The following is a 12530-nucleotide window of genomic DNA, read 5'->3' on the forward strand; positions in this document are numbered from 1 at the left end:
CTCTGGGTACAGGGAGGGCACCTGTCACATGAGGGTCTTACGGTCTGCTTCAGGGGAGAAGGGGAAGGTCAGAGAGTCCTTCCTGCCATTTCTCAAATTCCTTCAGCTTAAAACATTTCTTATGTCAGAGTGGCATATTTTGGGTTTTTTGTTTGTTTTTGTTTTTGGCCACACCATGTGGATTGTGGAATTCAAAGGAATCTTAGGACTTCAGTGTAAATGTATCGGTGAAGATACACACACATATAAAGGCATGCACATATATTCATAGAGATATCTAGTCATTTCCTCATTATTCACAGATTGCATATTTGTGAATTTGCCTATCTGCTAAAATTTGTTTTTAATCCCCAAATCAGTAGTGGTGGCACTTTCACAATCATTCACGGATGTGCCCAGTATACACAATTTCAGCTGTTGAGGGTGAAGCTCTGCCCTTTTGTTTTAGCTTTCATAATGTAAAGTCATTCTTTTTGCTGTCATATGCCACTTTTATTTTTTCATTTTTTTGCTTTTTGCTGGTGATTTCTCCAAGATGGTCCCAAGCATGGTATTGAAGTGCTATGTAGTGTTCTACACACAAGAAGGCTGTGATGTACCTTGCAGAGAATATACATGTGTTAGAGAAACTTCATTTAGGCATGAGTTATAGTGCTGTTAGCCATGAGTCCGATGTTAATGAAACAACAATATTTCAAAAGATGTCTTTATAAACATTAACACACATAAAACAAGGTTATATATATTGATCAGTTGAGGAAAATGTGATCAGAGGCATGCAGGAACCTGATCCTGTATTTCCCCTAGCAGCAGTGGTTCAGTCTTCACTAATTCAGTGTACATGGTGACTTTATAGAGTATAACTACCACGAATAATGAGATTTGATTGTGTATATGTTTTTTGTTATTCATTTGGGAACTGGTTTTTATTTATTTATTTATTTATTTTTTTAACATCTTTATTGGTGTATAACTGTTTTACAATAGTGTGTTAGTTTCTCCTTTACAACAAAGTGAATCAGTTATACATATACATATGTTCCCATATCTCTTCCCTCTTGTGTCGCCCTCCCTCCCACCCTCCCTATCCCACCCCTCTCTGGGAACTGGTTTTTAGAGTGACTTCACTATTAGACTTTAAAATTGTGATTCAGAACCAATCCCTGCTATATATTTCTGTTGAATTTTGAAGAAATGATTTGTATTTTGAATAAAGGATTTGTGTTTTTAGAAATTTACATTTGGAATTTTAAAAAATCTATCATTAATTTGTTTTTAAGTTTGGAACTTTTGTAGTATCTAGATGTGAAACAGAGAATTAGGAATGTTAGATAACTTGCCCATATAGCACAGGTGGTACGTGGAAGAACTTGGAAAGAAATCAGATCCATACCCAAGCATTTGGACTCTCAAGCTCACACTCTTATTTTTTTTTTTCTGGCTGCGTTGGGTCTTCCTTGCTGTACGCGGGCTTTCTCTAGTTGCGGTGAGCGGGGGCTACTCTTCGTTGCGGTGCGTGGGCTTCTCATTGCGGTGGCTTCTCTTGTTGCGGAGCATGGGCTCTAGGCACACGGGCTTCAGTAGTTGTGGCTCGCAGGCTCTAGAGGCAGGCTCAGTAGTTGTGGCCCACGGGCTTAGTTGCTCCACGGCATGTGGGATCTTCCCAGGCCAGGGCTCGAACCTGTGTCCCCTGCATTGGCAGGCAGATTCTTGACCACTGCACCACCAGGGAAGCCCTCAAGCTCACACTCTTTTTTTTTTTGGTAAGCTCACACTCTTAACCACCACACTGATAATTAAAACCAAACAGAACACCCAATGAAAAACACTTTTTCAACGTAAAAAATTTTCAAATTTTTATTTTCTGCTGGGGCAGAGGTAGAATATTTTTTTCAAAGAACTACTGTGATGTTAGGGAAATAATCAAAAGTAAAAATCTCCAGGGGGATGCGCCGGTCCTCAGCATGGCGGCCGCTTGGCCCTCGGGCCGGTTGCTTCCGAGACTGCCGCTGCTCGGCTCCTGGCTGTCCTGTGGGCTGCATCAGTAACCACAGGACATTGGGGAGCTGCCGCCGGCGGCAGCAAGGAATCACTTAAGTGCGAGGACCTCAAAGTGGGACAATATATCTGTAAAGATCCAAAAATAAATGATGCTACACAAGAACAAGTTAACTGTACAAACTACACAGCTCATGTTCCTTGTTTTCCAGCACCTAACATAACTTGTAAGGATTTTGGTGGCAATGAAACACATTTTACTGGAAATGCAATTGGTTTTCTCAAGCCCATATCTTGCCAAAATGTGTTTGTTAAAGTTTTACACTGTAGGATTTTGTGGAATTGGGAACCTAATTGATTTCATTCTTATTTCAATGCAGATTGTTGGACCTTCAAATGGAAGTAGTTACATTGTAGATTATTATGTAACCAGATTTACGAGACTGAGTATTACCAATGAGACATTTAGAAAAACGCAGTTATATCCATGAATATTGTTTAAAAGAAACAGATTTGGGCCTCGTTGATTTTAATAGAGAACTCTCAGTGTGTAGATTTCCAGATTTTCCTTTTTCCGTCTTCACATACCACATTATGGATTCTGTTTAATTTTTTGTTGTTGCTGATGTTTTTGTTTTGTTGTGTCAGTTAAAAACATATTATTCTGAGATTTATTTAATAGAACTTTGAGATTTATATGATAATACAGTCTTTCTTAGGCTACTATCTCTATGAGATAGATAGCTTATTACTCTGATGTTAATATATTTTTCAAAGGCAAGTTGCCACTTGTCCTTTTCGCTTCTGAAAAATAAAAGTATGACTTATTCAAAAAATAATAAAAAAAAATCTCCTGTCAACCCAGTGAATCCTCTCCACATATGTAGAAAAAAAAAGAAACAGTTTTATATAACAGTTGGAATAAATATCCAGCCAGACTGCAGTGTGCATTAGAGGCAGTCTGCTAAAGAGATTTCAAAGACTGAAAGAAATCTTACCCTTTAATATAGCCAGGCAGATATGCAGTCTGTTACATACGTGGAATTGTCTTTAGCCAAAGGAGAAATGAAACGTATTGTATCTTCATGACAAGGAGGAAGTTACAATTTAGAGCCAGGAGCATAGGCTAAGCTCCAACAGGGAAAAGGAGACAAGGCACCCTCTTCCCTGATGTCCACCTTCAAAGAGATGGTTCTAAGGTTCCCAAGAAAGACATTGCTAGGATATAAAATTGGCAGGAGGCTTATGTAAATTTTAACAAGATCTACATACTTCTTAGGATTTATAACTACAGGTTTTCCAAAGGAAATGCTACAAGAAAAGGAGGGGAAAGTCTCCCCCCCCTTCTTTTTAGAAATTTATTTATTTATTTATTTATGGCTGCGTTGGGTCTTCGTTGCTCTGCACAGGCTTTTTCTAGTTGCGGTGAGCGGGGGCTGCTCTTCGTTGCGGTGCACGGGCTTCTCATTGCACTGGCTTCTCTTGTTGCAGAGCACAGGCTCTATGCTAGGCGCATGGGCTTCAGGAGTTGTGGCACGCGGGCTCTAGAGCGCAGGCTCAGTAGTTGTTGCGGTGAGCGGGGGCTGCTCTTCGTTGCGGTGCACGGGCTTCTCATTGCACTGGCTTCTCTTGTTGCAGAGCACAGGCTCTATGCTAGGCGCATGGGCTTCAGGAGTTGTGGCACGCGGGCTCTAGAGCGCAGGCTCAGTAGTTGTTGCGTACAGGCTTAGTTGCTCCGTAGCATGTGGGATCTTTCTGGACCAGGGTTTGAATCTGTGTCCCCTGTATTGGCGGGCAGATTCTTAACCATGGCGCCACCAGGGAAGTCCCTCTTTCCCTTTTATAACTAGAGAAAATTAATTTTTTTTCTTTAGTCTGTAGTTACCTTTCAACTAACCAATCTTCAATATCAAATTAATTTAACATGGGAAAGCTTCTTGTTTGAGTTAATATTACAAACAAGTTGGTTATAAAATTCTGTTGCTGGGAAGTGATCAAATAGGTCTGCCAGTGCAAGATAACCAAAGGTACTATACTAATTCCATTTAATTTTTCAGTGGTATTTATATTTTGCTAGAAGAAAATAAAATCAGAATTTCATCATCCTAGTGTTGAGCTCACAGGAGTTGAGGCGGTCAGTTAGGACAATGAGCCAAACTGAAATTAACAATCAAGGCTTTATTGACTTACTGCAGTAATACAAGAAAGAGGCCAAAAAAGGACTGGCTCCTCAGTGTTCCATTTTTCCCCATAGAATGGCACCAGGTAAGGGTCAGTCAGTGACATGCTGCACAGATGACTCCTGTTGTTTCATGGGCCTAGGGGAAGGGCAGGAAGTGGAAAAATACTGAGTCGGAGTGGAAAAAGTGTTTTAGTTAAGGCTCCCCCATCCATCCCCCAAAGAGAACTCCAGAACAGGAGTCACTATGAGATTATGGAAAGGCTTCAACAGACACAGTTAAAAGCTATAAAGTGTCTGCACATAGAAACTTATCAACAGTGTTTTAAGTTGGGAGTACAGTTTTCTGGATTTCCCAGACTCCACAAAGAAACATAGCTGTTGCTGCTAGCTACGTGGAGTGGGTGTCTGCTAAGTATGTAAAGAATTCCTTAACCATTTTAGGGGATTTTTATGGCCTTCAGGCTCTGCTCACTACTCTGGAGACTATAAAACAACCCTGGAATATTTCTGAGTACAGCATATTCTGTTCAAACACAGGTTTCTAAAACACCAATTAAGTCATATGCAATTGGAAAATAAGGGAATGATTAATAGTATAACATAGAAGTTGCATTGTTTACATGCACTTTTTTCCTAGGTACAAGGAGTTAGAATAGCAGTATAGTATAGACTTCAGGAAGGGGAAAGCTTTGCTAGTACACAGGCACCTGCCCTTTCAGATCTATCTTAAGAAAATTAAAAATGAGAAACTGCACCCAGGGCTCCCTCCCTAACTCTCAGCATTAGACAGACTATAGGCTGGAGGCAGGTTGCACTTCTTTCCTCACCTGTTTTAACCTCGGCTTCTTTGGCCAGGAGCTCCACTTCCATCTTCATAGTTTTGGCATCCTCAAGCCAACATTTCTGCTCTGTTGGCTATGCATTTGTAATATCACCTGAGGCAACCTCCAGACATACTTGAGCTAACTTATCTCCTGAGGCACCAATTATTGTTTTTGTTAGTTGTCTAGTTATAAAGCTGCATCAGTTTTAAATAGTCTGGTTGCTAACACTTACTTTTCTCCTGAACCCTGTTATTTTCACATGTGTGGTTTTGCAAAATACAAAAGTTTTCAGGAATATTATGCTGTGGCAAATATTTACTGTGAGATTATGTGAACCAAAGGTCAACTGCCCATGAATCCCTAGCTTTTACTAATCCTTACCTTCTGTAAATTTAGAAAAACAATGGGATTAAATAAATTAATACATGTGAGTGCTTAGAAGAGTTCCTGCGTAGAGAAGTTTCTCAATAAATACTAATTATCATCATCACCAGGCTCCCAATATGTTTGTTATTATCGTTATTACATTGAGGGTATCTCTTTATTCACCTAATTAATTGAATCACATTTCATTTCCCAGAGTGACTGTAAGCTAGTACATGCAATGATATATTCAGGTTACTATACTGGCAGTTAAAATATTGTATATCCATAGTATAATATTTATTAATCATACTTGCAAACAGTTCATTGATAAATTAAACTTTTCCACCTGAATGAAAGGTTAACTAACATTTAAAATCAGATATATCAGTTTACTTGTAGTCCCATTATAGAGCTGTTGGCTTTTCTGTGTTACTTTTGTATTCTAGACAGTATGCTCCTGGCACTGCCTTTAGGCAAAACTGTCAAATATGTGAATATGGTAAATAGATGGGAAGTCAAGTGGAAAATAGATTGTGAGCTCTCTGTGTCTATTAGAGGAAGGAGGTTGACTTTTTATCTAGAGCTAATTCTGTTTATTTTGTTTCTGGCATATGCTCACTGGAGAGCAGAGAAAAGCAATTGAGTAAAGATCAAGGGGAATACATGTGAGTGAAGGAGATAATTGTAAGGTGGTGATAAGAGATGAGGTAAGAAAGGAGTCCGGAGGAATATTGGGTTAGGACTACCGGCGTGGAGAAGTTCAAACTTAACCCAAGGAGACTGGATTTAGTTCTAAAAGTAGTGGGAAGCCACTGTTTTTTAGTAGGCAAATGACACGATAGAATGTCGCTATTCTATTTTACAAACAGCAAGTCAAGCTTATTAACGAGTCATGGAATCAGTTTAATGGGTCAGGGTTCCACAGGAAACTGATAGGCATACTGGTTAATTTGAAGTGGGTTTAATAAGAGACTTTTTTTTAAGGCATGGTGGGTGGGGGAGAAATGTTTACTACAGCCTTGACTTCAGAGATATTTGGAGAAGGGCTACTAGGTGGATACACTCATGTTTTTAGGTTTCTGGACAAAGAGACTTTCCCCCAGAGTTCTGGTAGCCACCTGGGACAATGGTCTCTTGGGTTTTCATGCCCTCTTGACTGGCAGGTATCACTGTTGTCTTCTCTTTGGCACAAGAGGAGTATGAAGAAGGAAGGACCAAACTGCCTAGCTCTTGCTGCTGCAGTGCCCAAACTGTTTTCCCTATGCATTGTTTGTTGATTCCCTTACCTACGGCATCAAGCTTGGAGTACCTTGGAAGTTGCTTTCATCTTTTACTGTAGTTCTTCCGTATTCTATTTTTTTTTATAAGTGCTGGGGAATGGTTAGAACTTTCTTCATCAGTCTGATCCCTTTAGTTTTCAGGGATTCCTTCTATATTGTGTCTGTTAAGAGGGTCTTCTTGTTTGTCAGTGACAACATGGCTTAAAATTTTAAAAAAAATTATGTATGCATGTATGTGCATGCACATAAACACGCATGTATATGGAAAATGACAAAGCTTTTGGGAGGGTAGCTGGATCATTGGCTTATTTTGTCATCTTAATCCAGTGTCTAGTAAAGCATTTTGTATTATCTTGGGTTTTTTTCCCCTTTAGATTACAGGATCTTAGCAGTCAAAAAAAGGCTGAGGACAAAGAGGGAAAAGATGAGCCCAGCAAAGATAACCAGCAGCAGACCCTAATTGACCAGAGATACTTTCAGGTATTGAACAGTTGACAGAAAGACTGGTGTTTACAGTGAACCTTGGTTACAATCACAGTATAACAAATTATCAATTGGTAAGGAATACTTACTTGTATCCTTTATTTGTGTTGCTTAGCCTGTCTTGTCTTGCCATGACATGCTATTTGGCTAAAAGTTGGTAACTTGACTGAGAATTTGTCTTACCCTTGAAAAGAGACTTTGGCCTAGTTCAAAGTAGGGTAGTGAAAAGCTGACAAGATTTTAACAGATTTTATAATCCTTTTCTCTACCTGCTTAAGCCATTTCCCTTTTTATTGTTTTTGTTTTTGCTGTTGTTGATATTATTATTATATAAGTAAATCTATTTCTTAAGGTCCTTGTATACTTTTTCAAAATTTAGATATTTAGTCCATCTGAAATTTAATTTTCTATGTGGTGTGATGTAAAGATCTAACTTTACTTGATTTTTAGACCATTTATTATTGAATAAATGAGCAATTAAGCCTGGTAGTTTACTGACTGAACTGGGCCTGCACTCATATTTTATTGGGCCCATACAGGTTTTTTTAAACTTTGAATTAATTACTTATTTTTTTTTAATTAAGGGATTTTTATTTAAGTCCTTATTTCTAGTTTCTCTTAAAAAGCCAAAGAATCTAGCAGCAAATTCTTGCATAGTCGTTATCAGCACAGAATTAGGCCTTTCCCCTGTCACATATGGGCATGTGCTCTTCAGTTAGCCACAGTCCCACCCCATCCTTGCTTCACTCATTTATGCTCTTACCTGGTTTCTATAGGCATTTGAGTTTGCGGCCTCTATAGGCATTTGAGTTTGCAGCTTCTAGTTGACCATTCTTTCTCTGCTTTATTGAACTGAGACATATATCATATACCATATGCCCTTAGATGCATAGGTTTATTTCTAGACTCTCTAGTCTCTTCCATTTCTATACTAATTTCTGTAGCTTTATAGTAGGTTTTGATACCTTTTAAGGTAAGTGTCTTGTTATTGTTCTTTAAAATTTTTTCCTTGGATATATTTTTAGCACATTTATTTTCCTGTATGAATAATTAGTCAAATGCAAAAACAGATCCCATTGAGATGAGCTGAAATTGAGTTAATATTTTAGATTACTATTTGGAAAAATAACACATTTACAGTTTTTTTAAAAAATTTTATGTATTTATTTATTTGTCTGCGCCAGGTCTTAGTTGCGGCATGTGGGATCTTTAGTTGCAGCATGTGGGATCTTTATTGTGGCATGAGAACTCTTAGTTGCGGCATGTGGGATCTAGTTCCCTGCACAGGGATTGAACCTGGGCCCCCTGCATTGGGAGCGTGGAGTCTTAGCCACTGGACCACCAGGGAAGTCACCACATTTACAGTTTTGAATCATCTCACTCAGAAATATGTCTCTAATTTTCTTTGGGTCTTCCTTTCTAGCTTTCAATAAAGTTTTATATATTTTTAAATTTAGCTTTTGCATATTTTTTGTTCTGTTTATTTCCTAGGTTATCTAGTTATAACTTTTATTGCTATTATGAATAGGATCCTTTTTCCATTACATTTTCTAATTGATTGTTGCTGGTTCTTCATACATCTCTGTGTTGACTTTATGTTCAGGCACCTTTGTGAAAACTGTTTTGTTTTAGAAAACTCTCTTGTATCCACTATATAACTAAATTTCATTTTGTTTCTTAGATTTACTTTCAGAGGCTTTGTTCTTTTAACAGGGGAATTAAACCATTTATGGACACTGAGACCAACTTACATATCTGCTTTTATTCCTGATATCTTACTTTCTGTTTTCTATTTACATGGTTTCTTGTTCCATTCTTTTCTTTCCTGACATTTGCTAGGTGGAGATTCCTTTGCTCTTTTTTTCTCTTCAAGTAGTTAGGACAATCATCATCTTAATTCTTTTCTATTCTTGTAATGTGATTACCCTTAAAAACATTTTTTTTTTACCCATACCAAGAGTTTGTCAGTACCTGCAAACTCTTTCTGAATAAGATGAGACCTGTATTGTGACTTTTCTTTCATAAATTCTAGTCTCTCTGGGAATTTATTTTGCCAATTTATTCATTGTTAATACATCTTTTGCTGCCAATCATCAGAGTGTGGCTAAGTTATAAAGAAGAATGTATACCTCTAGGAAATCTTGGGGCTTTGCTCTATCGAAATTGCTCATCTGGGTGATTTTTGGGCACCACCATCCAGAAGTGCTGGTGTCCAGATGCATTTTCCTTTGCAATGAAGAGTCGTGCACTTCAAAACCCTCCGAGGTGGATTATTAATCCTGCTTTGCAGGAAAGGAAATCCCTCCATTCTCGGCCACTGGCCACCCCTCTCCGGAGGCCCTGCTATCGCCCAGGTGCTCCAAGCCGGAAGGGCACTTTTTGGGAATGACCATGCTCCGTGGACGAACAGAGCCGGCCCCCAGCTTCTCTACACAGAGCCCCCTTCACTAAAGCTCCAGAAATCAAATACTGTAATTGCCAGAAGAATCATTAAAAAAAAAAGTCCAGCCACTAACCTCACATGCAAATGGAGTAATCACTCTGGATTCCTCATTGTGAGCTGTTCTCCATACCCTGAATTACCTATGAAGTCCATCTTTTTTTTCCTTTGAATTTGCATCTCTTCAAGACACAAGATTAAAACAAAATTCACACTAAATTGGATTTGAAATGATCTTCCTTTTATTTATCCTTTGTCTTTCTTATGTGGATATGCAAGTGAGAAGACTGAGACTGGATATTCCCAACATGCTCGCACCCTTAATCTGTCCGTCTAGAGGTTTGGCTTCTACAAACTAAGGCAAGACTCCAGCATCCATGACCTTCCCTGAATTCCAAAGGGCAGATTCGAGCAGTTGCTAATCAAGGGAGGAGTAGCCAACAAACCACCTGAGGCAGGATTGAAGGGGCCAGAGAAGATCATCAAGATTGGGAGACCTGAGATGAGATTAAAGGAGTGCAGGCCCGGCTCACACCCTAATCTTGTCAGAGACCCCACCTTTGAACCACTGTTATAAAACCCCTGATCAAATCCTCCCAGATCAATTGCAGTGTGGAACGTAGTGCTCTGGCAGGTGGCCTGCCAAGCTGAGGTGATGGGCGCAGCCGTTTCACACTACGAACTCTCGTCTGAAGAGCTGGGTGCACTTCAAGTGAAACTAGACAAGCACAAAGGAAAAGAGAAAAAGATACACAGGTGTTCCACCAGATGTGGCTCTGCCCACCAGAAGGACAAGATCCAGCCCCACCCACCAGAGCACAGGCACCAGTCCCCTCCACCAGGAAGCCTGCACAAGCGACTGAACCAACCTTATCTACTGGGGGCAGACACCAAAAATAACAGGAACTATGAACCTGCAGCCTGCGAAAAGGAGACCCCAAACACAAGTTAAAATGAGAAGACAGAGAAATACGCAGCAGATGAAGGAGCAAGGTAAAAACCCACCTGACCAAACAAATGAGGAGGAAACAGGCAGTCTACCTGAAAAAAGAATTCACAGTAATGATAGTAAAGATGGTCCAAAATCTCGGAAATAGAATGGAGAAAATACAAGAAACGTTTTACAAGGACCTAGAAGAACTAAAGAGCAAATGAACAATGGAACAACACAATAAATGAAATTAAGAATTCTCTAGAAGGAATCAATAGCAGAATAACTGAGGCAGAAGAACGGATAAGTGACCTGGAAGATAAAATAGTGGAAATAACTGCTGCAGAGCAGAATAAAGAAAAAAGAATGAAAAGAATTGAAGACAGTCTCAGAGACCTCTGGGACAACATTAAACGCACCAACATTTGAATTATAGCAGCCCTAGAAGAAGAAGAGAAAAAGAAAGGGTCTGAGAAAATATTTGAAGACTGTAAAATAGATAGCTAGTTGGAAGCAGCTCGGTGCTTTGTGACCACCTAGATAGGGAGGGTTCCAGGGAGATGCAAGATGGAGGGATATGGGGATATATGTATACATATAGCTGATTCACTTTGTTATACAGCAGAAACTAACACAACATTGTAAAGCAATTATACTCCAATAAAGATATTTAAAAAACAAAAAAGAAAAGAAAATATTTGAAGAGATTATAGTCAAAAACTTCCCTAACGCGGGAAAGGAAATAATCAAGTACAGGAAGGGCAGAGAGTTCCATACAGGATAAATCCAAGGAGAAACACACCAAGACACATATTAATCAAACTATCAAAAATTAAATACAAAGAAAAAATATTAAAAGCAGCAAGGGAAAAACAACAAATAACATACAAGGGAATCCCCATAAGGTTAACAGCTGACCTTTCAGCAGGAACTCTGCAAGCCAGAAGGGAGTGGCAGGACATATTTAAAGTGATGAAAGGGAAAAACCTACAACCAAGATTACTCTACCCAGCAAGGATCTCATTCAGATTCAGAGGAGAAGTTAAAACCTTTACAGACAAGCAAAAGTTAAGAGAATTCAGCACCACCAAACCAGCTTTACAACAAATGCTAAAGGAACTTCTCTAGGCAGAAAACACAAGAGAAAGAAAAAAACCTACAAAAACAAACCCAAAACAATTAAGAAAATGGTAATAGGAACATACATATTGATAATTACCTTAAATGTAAATGGATTAGATGTTCCAACCAAAAGACACAGACTGGCTGAATGGATGCAAAAACAAGACCCGTATATATGATGTCTACAAGAAACCCAGTTCAGACCTAGGGACACATACAGACTGAAAGTGAGGGGAGGGAAAAAGATATTCCATGCAAATGGAAATTTAAAAAAAGCTGGAGTAGCAATACTCGTATCAGACAAAGTAGACTTTAAAATAAAGATTACAAGAGACAAAGAAAGACACTACATAATGATCAAGCGATCAATCCAAGAAGAAGATATAACAATTGTAAATATTTCTGCACCCAACATAGGAGCACCTCAATACATAAGCCAAGTGCTAACAGCCATAAAAGGGGACATCAACAGTAACACATTCATAGTGGGGGACTTTAACGCCTCACTTACACCAATGGACAGATCATCCAGACAGAAAATTAATATGGAAACATAAGCTTTAAATGACACAATAGACCAGATGGACTTAATTGATACTTATAGGACATTCCATCCAAAAACAACAGAATACACTTTCTTTTCAAGTAGTCATGGAACATTCTCCAGGATAGATCATATCTTGGTAAATTTAAGAATATTGAAATAGTATCAAGTATCTATTCTGACCACAATGCTATGAGACTAGATATCAATTACAGGAAAAAAAAACTGTAAAAAATAGTTTAAACACATGGAGGCTAAACAATACACTACTAAATAACCAAGAGATGATTAAAGAAATCAAAGAGGAAATCAAAAAATACATAGAAACAAATGACAATGAAAACACTATGACCCAAAACC

The 12530-nt window shown here is 38.7% G+C and overlaps 2 protein-coding genes and 1 pseudogene across 14 annotated transcripts in view; 2 read left to right on the forward strand and 1 right to left on the reverse strand.

The window, feature by feature from the left end:
- Positions 1-12530, forward strand: part of CEP70 (centrosomal protein 70) — an 88873-nt gene that overhangs the window by 50597 nt on the left and 25746 nt on the right. For all 12 annotated transcript variants that reach the window (XM_028489399.2, XM_028489402.2, XM_055086969.1 and 9 more), the window contains one exon: positions 7025-7130. In XM_028489399.2, coding sequence (XP_028345200.1) covers positions 7025-7130 — 106 coding nt within the window. The remainder of the gene's footprint in view (positions 1-7024; positions 7131-12530) is intronic.
- On the forward strand, positions 1950-2568 carry LOC102977837 (TM2 domain-containing protein 1-like; annotated as a pseudogene).
- The window catches only part of ESYT3 (extended synaptotagmin 3), an 87187-nt gene continuing 78815 nt past the window's right edge, over positions 4159-12530 (reverse strand). The window contains exon 22 of one of the 2 annotated variants that reach the window (XM_055086945.1): positions 4159-4316. In XM_055086945.1, coding sequence (XP_054942920.1) covers positions 4271-4316 — 46 coding nt within the window. In that variant the 3' untranslated portion in view covers positions 4159-4270. The remainder of the gene's footprint in view (positions 4317-12530) is intronic. The other variant, XM_028489369.2, reaches the window with a different exon arrangement.

This window comes from Physeter macrocephalus, chromosome 1, assembly GCF_002837175.3.
Source record: "Physeter macrocephalus isolate SW-GA chromosome 1, ASM283717v5, whole genome shotgun sequence".
Taxonomy (NCBI): domain Eukaryota; kingdom Metazoa; phylum Chordata; class Mammalia; order Artiodactyla; family Physeteridae; genus Physeter; species Physeter macrocephalus.